The following is a 12,214-nucleotide window of genomic DNA, read 5'->3' on the forward strand; positions in this document are numbered from 1 at the left end:
ATTAATCATCACACACACATTCTCGTCAGCTGGGCGTATTAAGACGTCCACAGTGGCCTTTTCAGTGTGAAGACGGTGTTACACATCTACACTTTAACGTACAGTTACATATAACAAAGCACTATCGTTGCATTATTATTATTTATTTTATTTTATTTTATTTTATTTTATTTTATTTTATTTTATTTTGTTTTGTTTTGTTTTATTTTATTTTATTAAATTATGTTATGTGTGAATATTTTTGACGTAGTATTTGCTCTTACCATGCATGACAACGCCCTAGATTCTAGGAGTCAAAAAGAATCAGGCTACGGCGAGCAGAGAGCTGGAGATAATCATTATCAAGTCGGTACATAAAACTCTGACACCTGAAGAGGGTCGGTCATCAGCTTGTTACACCTCCAAGAAAGAAACAAACATTATTTAGATAAAACCAATCTGCTTCTATAAACAATCGAACAATAATAATAATAATAATAATAATAATAATGTATTTTTTTTCTATTTTTCTGTATTCATTATTTGCCTAACATTTTAGAATGAATGTTTACAGCTGTTTTAATATTATCTGACACTCTGTGCCCATTTTACTAGACGGTCTGTGGTCAACTGATAAAGATAATTAGATTACAGGCCTGCGTCTCTTCTCCGACAGCAGTCACGAAGGGCCGCTGTGCGCGGATAAAGTGGAGACAGGGCGGCGTCCTGCCACTTCTCCTACTCCTCCTCCTCCCGCAGGCTCGGTGTGTCAGAGCAGCAGCACACTTTGACATCTCTGCGAGAAAAAAAACACCTCATTCATCAACGCAACGAGCTAAAGAAGTGTGTGAGAAAAACTGAGAGATGGGGGGAGAGAGAGAGAGACGACGGGGTTATGTATTCTGTCACCTCCCTGACAACTGCGCGCTGACTCGATGGGAGACAGTAGTGGTAGTTTGGTTTACTCTCGCTGATTAAATCTGGGCCTCACCTAAAACAAGTTAGGTTGTAACAGAATTGTCAGATCCTCGGACGCATCTGATAAAAAAAAAAAAAAAAAAAGCTTACTGAGTCTGTCAGATTCGCTTCCACTTTCAAGGCACAGAGAGAAATGCGCAACTTCAGAGGGAGACGGGCCTCTTTTCTCCCCTCTGGAGCAATAACAGAAGCAGTGCTGCTGCACAAAAACATGCTAACTCAGAAATAGCTATACACGTTATTTTACTTATTTTTAGTTGTGGCGAGAACAAAGTATTAACATTATATGTCCATAGTTTGAGTGGACACATAATGTGTGCTGGTGAAATCACATAAACTGACAGTATACTTGTCTGAAATAGCCCATGTAATGTATTAAAGTGATAATAGAGAAAGGCGCCTAATTCAGCCGTCGTTTCTAAATCCAGAGCCGGCACAACGTTCTTTGAGGCCCCAGTCAGAATTTCACTTGGGTCCCCCACTTCTAGCTAAACCAATGCTTACATTATTTATTTGTTTATTTGGTTATGTATTGTTGTGAAGCGTCTATAGGGCACTTACGAAATGATGACTTGGTGATGAATATCTTTTATTGACATATTTGCCAGTTGTACACAAACCTTCACAGATGAAGCAGCTTGTCGGAGCTCGGGAAACATTTCATGCTCACTGCTGTCTGCTGTACGTGAATCAGCAGATGACAGACTATTTTCTGGGGTTACTTGTGAACACAATACAGGGTTGTCATGTTTGGACATAACTCTCAACAAACAGTTCAAACAGCTTTAAAGATTGATCATAGTACTAGTATAAAATTAATTACTGATAAATAAATAAATAAATAAATAAATAAATAAATAAATAAATAAATAAATAAATAAATATCCAGCTGAGGAGAGATGGGCCCCTTTTCGGGATTCAAATAATTTTGGACCGGGTCTGTGGTAGTAACACAGTGTGACAACATGGCAGCTATTAGTAATAGTAGTTCTTTGCAGCTTCCGGCTTGTAGAGGCTTTATTAGCAGTAGCATTTAGCTATGGCCATTTAGTCTCTCCCAGCGAGGCACGTGTTATCAAAACGTGCTGAACGGCTCTGTGTGAGCTTTGGTGAAAGCGGACTTAAAAACACCGGTGAACGAAGAGAGAATGATTTAATTGACACCTCGTCACTTCTTTCTTTTCCAACCTCTTTCTTGATCACTTCACTCATCATCACGATGTATATTCCAGCTGAGCGAATCATTGCGGTTCAAAGGGACACAAAGGGAGCAGCTAACAAGTTTGTGCATCCTGAAAAGCTGCTTAATCCTCTGTGAGCGCCTTGAATAAACCAATTAATTAGGAGTTATTTATTAACTTGATGAATATAGAGTGGAAATACAAAAAAAGGGGAAATACAAACCTAGAATTAGTTCTATGCATTAGTATTTCTTTGCAGTTTGACTCCATTTGTAAAGACGATACTGTATATAATTTGTAGATAGATAGATAGATAGATAGATAGATAGATAGATAGATAGATAGATAGATAGATAGATAGATAGATAGATAGATAGATAGATAGATAGATAGATAGATAGATAGATAGATAGATAGATAGATAGATAGATAGATAGATAGATAGATAGATAGATAGATAGATAGATAGATAGATAGATAGATAGAAAACGGAGTTTTGCAGCTCACTCAGATATGAAATAATATAAAGCCTCCATGTACACGATTTACAAAATAAATTATGGTAGGTGGATGAAGAGTCCAACTCTACCTTAATTTATCTGATGATTTAAAAACAGTTGCATTTCTCATACTGCAACAATGCGTTACATTAAGTTTAATATAATATATATGATGTAATGCTGCATCAAGGGGAAAATAGGCAACATTTTAAAATAAACTTTACCAGACTTTACATGAAAAAAGAATTAAACATTCTATCGCTTAAAAAAAAAAAAAATAATAGTAATAATCAAGCAGGTTAATGAGTAAGAAATAGAAACGGAGACTCAATCTTTAACCTCTCTCTGATTGCATCTTGAAATCAAAGTTTTAGTCGCGATCGAGTTTCTTTTTTCCCCGGCCTCTCGGTTGTTTCTCGGTGTGATTGATTGGAGGAGCTCACAGGCTGGCACCCCTACAGAGTTCCCAGCAGCTCCTCCGCGGCAACCTGATTGGTCCTCCCCCTTCGGCCGCCGCCGCTGGAAGCGCCTCCCCTCATAAACCCAGTCAGAGCGCACCGGCGCTTCCCATTACTCCCAGGAGAAGAAGCAGCAGCGGCAACAGCAGCAGCGCAGTATTGAGAAACTTCAGCGACTTTATGGCAAACAAGTAGAAGGTACAGGCGTCTTGTCGCGTGTTTTTTTTTCTTTTATTCCTTTTTTTTCTGTGTCTTCTCATTTGGGTTCAAACATCCGACCGAGTTGGTGAGCGCAGCGGGAATGAACTCATGATTTCGGGGGTATTGTTTTATCGCTCAGCCCTTATCTCGTTTAAGGTCTTATCAAACGGTTATCTCTTTTGCTGTGAAGACATATTGCGTTTTGTTTCCTATCTGTGATGTGGGTAAACTTGTGAGTGGGAGTGGAGCTATTTGACACGGACGAACCTTTTACAGGCGCTTTATGTGCACTCAGCAGTCATTGCAGGATGACTTAATATTACTTTAAAGGATGGATTATAGTTTGAAATCTACTTGATGATTTCCTTACACTTTCATTTCTTTTTCTTACAGGGTACACTGCCCTCTGATAGGTTTTTTTTTAGTACTTTGTGTATGGAAAGTGCTCCTGGATGGACCTGGGTGAAAACAGCTGGTCCATGGTCAAGCGAGAAGTTTCCAGCAGCCCAGGCTCGCCGGCCGAGCAGAGCTACCTGCCCGGTGACAGCAGCAGGAGAGACGGGCCCACGCCTCCGAGCGAGCTCGACGCGCTGGGCCACCGCCGTCCGGACGGCAGGTCGCTGCATCCCTACCTTCACTTCGGACATCACGGCAACGCTGCGACCGCCGGCGAGGACATCCCGCTGTTTACGGACTTGGATCAGGGGAGCAAGCTCGTTCTCTCCGCCGGAGCGCACAAGGCAAGCCTGCTGGTGGACCCCGCCGACATGTACCAAACTTTGGCAATCGCCGCAGCCCAAAGCCAGACTGGATATGATTCCTCCTCCGCTGGTTACATGCACTCCAGCCCCAACTCCCCGGTCTACGTGCCCAGCTCCCGGGTGAACCCGATGATTTCCAGTCTTTCCTACCTGCAGGCCGGTGGTTCCGCGCAGGCCGGCCACGCAGTCTCCAGCCACTCGGTGTGGTCGCAGTCCACCCCGGAGAGCCCGTCGTCGTACAGCGCAGGGAGCCCGCACACCTCCAGCCGGTACCACTATCCTCCGAGTCCGCCCATGAACAACGGGACACCCAGGGACAGCAGCTACACAAACACGCTGAATGTGAGCAGCAGGGACCAATACGGCCTCTCCCGACCCTTAAGTGGGACCTACGCTAACCCATACTCCCCTTATGTGGCACCTCAGCTGCCCTCACCTTGGACCGGGGGACATTTTGATAACACCATGCTGCACAATTTGCAAAGCAGGGGTGCGCCCCTGATTAGAGGTCCAAACGGAGGTAAGAAAAAAAAGAAAAGCAAAGATGACATGGTGATGACATTTAAGGAAAAACAAAAAACAAAAACAAAAACATGATTAACGTTGCATAAATGCTTGAAATAAAGCCAAACAGACAAAAAGTTATTGGTCTGGTGAAGACGGAAAGGTCTCAGATGGGATCACCTGTTGAGGGCTACTGGGAATGTTGGGGGTCACAGCAAAACCAAAACGGAAGGACTTCTATAATGTTATGTGTATGAGTGGGAATCTGGGGTACTAATTCAGTTCAAAAGAATATATATATAAAAGTTAATGAATAAATAAAAAAATAAAAAATAAATTAAAAAAAGAAATATAATAAAGATATTATAACACATCGCAACTTATTAATTCTATTTACAGCATAAGTTCACAAGAAATGTAATCTCAATGGACTTTAGAGGATAAGAAATTTTAAATTCACAGACCCCACCCACCATTTGTTGGCATCCTTATTGTGTGTGGGCAACAATTAGTATACTATATTATTATTATTATTATTATTATTATTATTATTATTATTATTATTATTATTATTATTATTATTATTAGCGATAATAATAATAATAATAATAATAATAATAATAATAATAATAATAATAATAATAATAATAATAATAATAATAATAATAATAATAATAAACTGTAGTCATTGATCAGCGGTTAAAGTGTGTACATTTACTTAATTTGTACGTAAAGTTGTTTGTTTTTAAATTCAAATTTACTTTAGGTTCTGCTATCGTATATAATATTGTCCGGATTTCTGAATTATGAATTGTTATTAATAATAAAAATCTATTAAAAAATAATTAGAATAAATATATTATAACAATTAAAATAATAAACGCGCGCTTTCTTTAACCCGTTCCTTTTCTGCTCAGTTTCAGATATCCTGGACGAGATGGCGGAGAGCAGGGAGTGCGTGAACTGCGGCTCCATCTCCACGCCGCTGTGGAGGCGCGACGGCACGGGCCACTTTCTCTGCAACGCCTGCGGCCTCTACAGCAAAATGAATGGCCTGAGCCGGCCATTAATTAAACCGCAGAAAAGGACGGTAAGGAGGCAGATAGACAGGGGCGCCGCCTGAGCACTCAATTTCCTGCCTAATTGTCCCGAACAATTCCTGGAGGTCATCGCGAACGGTGAAAGCAAAAATAGTTATCCGTTCACGGTTTAGTCTTGTTTCGTTGTCAAATAAATAAGATGTTAGGAAATTTACTTTTAAAATAAATTTCTTTGTTGATCTAATCAGCACCATTCATCTCAAAATAAATTCCAAAAGCTTGTTCCTGTTGCGCAAATGGTTTATTAAACTATGCGCAAATTGAATATTTTTTCCCAACCTAATCGAGACATATTACTTGATATTTTTAATCATAAAGTATGTTTGACAATTTAATCTAATAGAGACAAATACTTCCCAGTTCCATTACGGATAGTTTTCACAGGGAAATTGGATCTCAGTACCGAGCTCCTTGTGAAGTAGCAGGCTGTTAAAAGACGTCCACTTAAAGGGCACATCACAATAGAAACTCTATTTTTGTAAGGAAATGGGGTCTAAATGGGCTAAAGTGTCATTTTAATGGAGAACGGCGATTTTCTTCACTGCTGAAAAAAAAAATCTAAAATGATTTATTTTCTATGTGTACCACCAGTCAACCTCCAGAAGAATCGGCCTCTCCTGCGCAAACTGTCAGACCAGCACAACGACCTTGTGGCGCAGGAACGCAGAAGGAGAACCGGTGTGCAATGCATGCGGACTCTACACTAAGCTTCATGGAGTGAGTTCAATTATATTTAAACATTTCCCTTAAATCCAATTGAAACCCTTCAACTGATGTTAAATTTGCTCCTTCTTGCACAATTCAGGTACCTCGACCGCTTGCCATGAAGAAAGAGGGAATCCAGACACGAAAAAGAAAACCCAAAACTTTGAGTAAGACCAAAGGATCCTCGGGTGAGATTTTAGCTGGTGTTTTACCTTGCGTCTACACTTTAGGTAAACTGTTAAACCATGTGTAGTAATGTAGTTATTGTTTCTGTGACAGGCACCAACAACTCTGTCTCCATGACTCCCACATCCACATCCTCATCCAATTCTGAAGACTGCTCCAAAACCAGCTCTCCCTCTGCACAAGTGTCAGGGGTAAGATCCATTTTTTACTTATGCTGCCTTGACAGCGTAGACAAGCTGCTTAGAGGAGAGTGGCTCCATGAATGCGGCCTTTGGAGAGCCTCTACTTTAGCATTCAGAATATAATTGATACGCAAAGAGATATGAACAGTATTTTGGGGGAAAATTAAGGATTACATTTTTATTTTTTACAAACACGCCTCACAAATCAAACTTGTGCTTAAAGAATCTCTGCATTTTAAAACACAATTTAAAAGAACAGGACTCTCTCTGACAGAATGGTGCCCTGTGTGCAAAGCCCTGTCATAAACAAACTGCCACTGATGTGTCTGGTGTGTTGGTCTGGTTGCCTTACTTTGTTGGGAAAGCTTTACTCTATGAAATTGGGAGAATGAGATTTTCACCGTGTTGCAAATTTTTTTGTGGTACATTAAAGCTGTATTTAGATCAGGCTACAAACACGAACAATGGGTAGAAATAATTATTGGCGATTAAAAAAAACAACAACTGGACACAACTTCAATACGGTGAATGTGGTTGAAAAAAAAAAGCATAATAGTCCATCACCTAAAATTGTATTAGTCATATGTCTCAAAACGTCATATATTGTGCAATGTTGCTAAAAGCATCAGGCTGATGCATGTATACTTATATAGTGTGTCATCATTTTACAATAAATATGAACTTCACATTTCTCATCAGCTGATGTTTTTTTCCCAGTTTGTTTAATGCAACCAAAACTCTTCTCACATGTTAGGTTTTCCCAAAAAACACAATTTAAATAGGCTTCTGTTATTAATCGTGTTGCATTTGTGGCTATGGGCTACCACCTGTAGCAACATAACAGAAGAATGTATTACAGTGGTGCTCTGAAACGCCCCATAAAAGTGCAGGGTTGAAGGTAAATTAACAGTGAAATAAAGTTTCCGTTCAGATGATATTTTGGGTTTTAATCCTTTGAAAAATAAAGAGTTATTTGGACTAGTATAAGTAAGATTTATGAAGTTGTTTATTCACAATTCAGTTTTTAAATGTACACAGAATACTTTTCTGCAAAACAAACCAATCTTTTATTATTTATTTGTCACCTTAATAGTAGGCCATGGTTACTTTTTGATTCTTTTACCATTTCCGTTGTAAAAGATCATTTAATCAAAATACAATTTATGATCCTAAAAATAAGCTTCTATGGTCACCTGTGTCTGGTGACATTAAATAAGGCATAAAACAGCAATTCAGGTTTTTATTGTTTCTTATTGTCTCATTAAAAAAAAAAGTTTTTAAATTAAATTTCCCATTAAAAAGGTGCTAACGTGTTCTGTTAACGCGTCAGCTTATCGGCTTGAATCTTGTGCCTTTATCGCAACCCAGATATACACAAAGCAGAATTAGCTGTTTTATTCTTCATTGTACTTCTGAAATCGTTTCTAAATTATAAAACTTGTCAGACACTGTCAGACACTGTCAGAGGAAACGCATATTTCATTACCCAGCTGTGTTTTCTTTATCAATGCAAAGGTGCCAGTGAGCAAGCTTATTTAAGTAGTTGCTAACAGTAACCAATAAACCAAAAGAGATGGGCAGTAATTTTGTAAATCGAGTAAACATAGGAACTGTACTGAGTGTGATAAAATTCACAATGTATGAATGGCTGTTATATATCTGCTAATTTAATGTAATTTTCAAAAATATGTTATTTTACTCTTTTACTTATATCAACTATACAAAAATACAACCATAAGCCAAGTCGCTATAGTAACACAACTAAACTCCTATGCATGTGAGAAATTACAGGCAAATTACCATAGTTCAAATACAGCATGTTTCTGTGTTCTGTAGGTATTTCAACAGCTGTTATTGAATTAAAGTTAAAACAATAACTGAGTTGTAGTTAGGTTATTTTAAAATTACATATGTGTTTGAAGCCTGTCATTTCAATATTATATTAAGGGTTGATGTTCAGAGGGGGCTGAGGAGTTTGAATATTGTTGAATGTTTGCTCTATGCTGAGATAATTATTAATTACCAGATGAAAGACCTATTTTTATTTTTCGAAGTGAGGGTTAATAATTAAGCAAGTAACTACACCTAGGTTGCTTTAAAACATAGAGCTTACTGTCCTTTAAATATGAATTAAAGAAATTGTTACAGTGTAGCAATGTGTTAAATTTAAAATGTTGCAGCAAGTTTCCCCAAGTATACTACTATATAGGATAGTATATATATATATATATATATATTTATATACTGTCAAAGGTAAATGTGCTGTGCAGCAGTAGAAAATGCAAATTTATAGAAATATCAATCAAAACTTGCTCTGCATAATGTTGAAGTTCTTTTTACATTAAGTAGATTTGAGATGTTTAGACTTGAACTGTTTTGTATAAGCAAAGTTTGTTGGATCCGGCCTGTGAAGTGTTTCTCAGCAGGAGTCGACTATATCTCTGACCTATACTTATCTCTCTCGAAATTAATGTTATATATTTTGAATAATGTTCCCAGCTGACATTATGTTTGCTGCTGTTGCAGGTCAGCTCGTCCGTGCTGCCGGGCTCTGGGGAGGGAGCCGGCTCGGGCTCTGCGGTGAAATACCCTGGACAGGACAGCCTGTACACCAGCGTGGGCCTGACCCAGTCATCAGATGTAGCTTCAGTGAGGGGGGAACCCTGGTGCCCCATAGCTTTAGCCTAAACACTCAAAAGTTTTGTGCTTGTGGACAGAAATCCCTGACCTCTCCTGTTCTTTCTGGACGCTGCGGTGTGGATATACCTGGAGAACAGTGTTTGCTCCACCCCCGGCCCCAGCAAGAAGAGTTCGACACGAGGGAAAAACGATGGCGAGACGAGTGTCAGTCACGGCTTAACCTTGATCTGTGTGTGGAATATCCGGGATTGGTGGTGCTGGCGTCTGGCAGTCAGTGGAAATGTCAGGTCGGACAATCAGTCAGACGGCCTGCACAGGATGGTTTTAAGCCTGTTGTTCACTCTGATCTCTCCCGTCAGTGGTTCTTCAAAGAAAACCATCGTGTACATAACGGATTTCCTCTCTACAGAAAACACTGCTGATTGGACACGAGTGCTTGATGAGGCACTGAGGATATTTAGATTGTTCTTCTTTTTTCTCCCCACAACTGGAAACATGCCATAAGTGCTGAGATGACTTTGATGAATCAAAATAAAAAACAAAATATATATATATATATTTATGAATCTCCAATTGTTGAGAACGTGGCTATGATTGTTAATAAAGATATCAATATAGAGCAGATGTTAAACCATTCTGATGTCTTTTTTATTTTTTTTTAAGTGTTTGTTGGATCTGCACATATTTTCCATTGAAAGCTCTTACTGCTTATGTTGAAAGTAGTTTGGTTAAAACAGGGTATAAGTGTCAGTGTTTTTTTTGTTCTTTAATCATTTACTTCAAAACATACAAATTATCGATTTCTTCTTGTTTTATGTATTAAAATCCTGTCAGCTACAGAGAGGAGTAAGGTACTGTTCTTAAAAGATGTTTGCATGCAATTGGATGTTGTGTTTGAACAAAGCTCAGCCGATATAACTAAATGGCTGCACTACCTGACTCAGCATAAAATGTACACATTTTACAATTCTCTACTGTTTCCTCATTTTCAGCACAAAACTAGAAAAAAAATATAGAGAGCCCAGTCACAGAAATTCTTCAAGATTAATTATTATAGTGAATTTAAAATGAGCTAATAGGAGATCCTGTGATTTATTTTTGAGAAACAAAATGGCTGGGATCCAGAGTCAGCCCAAGGCAAAAGCAAGATAAACCCCTGCAGAGGGCTCCGCAACCAACAGGAGTCATATTGTAAGCCATGCTTACAATAGTGGATTAGTGCTATTTATGCAAATGTGTAATGATTCAAATGTTTTATGCAACTGAATGTAGCCAGATTATTTTTTTTCTGAGTAGTATTGTTTGCCCTCCACCTTCAAACAAAAAACAACCACCTAGACTGCAGATGTAACATAGCAAAGGTTATGTCTAATATCTAATGCTATGACATGGTAGCTGAAATATCAACTTCTGTTCAGAGCCGCTCCCCTGTGTCTCGAAACGGCCTTGGATCGGCTCTGCTGGGATCACATTTATGCTACCCGAAAAGAATTGACAGCCTGAGAAGATTTTTGGAACTCTGTCATTATTTGTGACTATTCTTTTTAAAGAAAAAACTAATTCAATTAATTCTAAAGAGACTGAATACTGGAGGCAGTTTTCTGAGTTTAATGCAAGCTTTGTCCCTTTCCAGAACTTGTGCCATTCTTGCAGAGATCTTATCATTCCCTCCCCTAAAAGTATTTATTTCTTTGAGTACCAGGCTCGCTTTTACTTTTTATGTTTTATTTTTTTTTTCTGGAACATCATGAGAAATTATTATATTTAAATTCAGTCCAATAAATTGTTCTGATGAAGCAAGTAAATTTAGTGTTTGTTTGAAAAGAAGCACACTATTTTAAGAGCAAAGTGTCAGAGATGGGAATTTATGGAGAGAGCTGTGGTGTTGGACATTCAGGCATTCCTTATGAGTCACCCATATCCATGCTTTCACTCCCTGTTTCTGTTTTGCTGGACAAAAGCTTTAACTTATTAAATCTTTTTAAGATTAACTAATGGAAGGAAAGAAAAAAACTTTTACTTTTTTATTTTTTATAAATCTAGTTGTAAAAAATAATCTCTAGCCAAAAAAGCTCATAAAAAGTGAGTTTTTTCCTCTCATTTCACTCTGTTCTTGTTCTATATTTAATTAAAAAAAAGACTTTATTCCTATTGAAAACCCTTTTACCTCAGAGTTTTCTTTCCTTAGACATTTAAGGAAAAGTTTGGGGGTTTTGAAGTGGGGATCTGTTGAAATGTTAAAAGTAGTTAATATCTTAGCTGCAGTAAAAATTATTATTTACATTTTTTAAAAATTTGACAGTTTGTAACTTTTTCCAAGTACATTTTTTTAACATCCAGTTCCCTGTCTCTGTTTTGCTCAGTTTCCCTGGCCTCCAATATTCTATTTGTTACACTCGGACTGTTCCCTTCCTTCTCTCACATAATAGTTAGTTTTAGCCTGTGTCTGTTTAGAACTAGGTTGTTATGCAAGATACATGACTAGAACCTCGTCCATAAGGGGTCAAGACCAAAGCGGACTTCTGCGGTCGTACAACTCCAACTTCAAAAACCTTGCTGCAATTCACGCAATCTCTGTTTAAAAGCCCTTTAAACTGTTATTACATTTGCCCTATTTTACACAAAAGTATGATTATTTTTAACTTCTCTGTAAACCATTCAAATAAATGTGACAATTTAAGAGTTAAAAAATACAATTAGCACAAACTGCTAAGATGTTTTGCTCAAGAAAGTATGAGTTCACTTTGGTGGAATAACCATTAGCTTTAGCCTTTGGGACCAGCTACCGTCCTGGTGTACAGGCTATGCTGTCCTGGGTACTTCACCGGAGAACTGACAA

At 38.2% G+C, this 12,214-nt stretch overlaps 1 protein-coding gene across 1 annotated transcript; it reads left to right on the forward strand.

Annotated features, from left to right (window-relative positions):
* Positions 1 to 3,192: 3,192 nt before the first annotated feature.
* gata6 (GATA binding protein 6) lies at positions 3,193 to 11,171 on the forward strand. Its single transcript, XM_023335931.1, has 7 exons — positions 3,193 to 3,294; positions 3,691 to 4,578; positions 5,480 to 5,652; positions 6,254 to 6,379; positions 6,468 to 6,555; positions 6,647 to 6,744; positions 9,262 to 11,171. The coding sequence occupies exons 2-7, from the start codon at positions 3,750 to 3,752 to the stop codon at positions 9,421 to 9,423; spliced, it is 1,476 nt and encodes a 491-aa protein (XP_023191699.1). The 5' UTR covers positions 3,193 to 3,294; positions 3,691 to 3,749; the 3' UTR covers positions 9,424 to 11,171.
* The last annotated feature ends 1,043 nt before the right edge of the window (positions 11,172 to 12,214 follow it).

This window comes from Xiphophorus maculatus, chromosome 6 (genome assembly GCF_002775205.1).
Source record: "Xiphophorus maculatus strain JP 163 A chromosome 6, X_maculatus-5.0-male, whole genome shotgun sequence".
Lineage (NCBI taxonomy): Eukaryota > Metazoa > Chordata > Actinopteri > Cyprinodontiformes > Poeciliidae > Xiphophorus > Xiphophorus maculatus.

Bases quoted from the DNA above. Each gene is read 5' to 3' on its own strand.
- gata6 (XM_023335931.1), top strand. From the start codon at position 3,750: ATGGACCTGGGTGAAAACAGCTGGTCCATGGTCAAGCGAGAAGTTTCC. The intron at 4,579-5,479 runs GTAAGAAAAAAA...TTTTCTGCTCAG, and splicing joins GATTAGAGGTCCAAACGGAG to TTTCAGATATCCTGGACGAG. The intron at 5,653-6,253 runs GTAAGGAGGCAG...GTGTACCACCAG, and splicing joins TTAAACCGCAGAAAAGGACG to TCAACCTCCAGAAGAATCGG.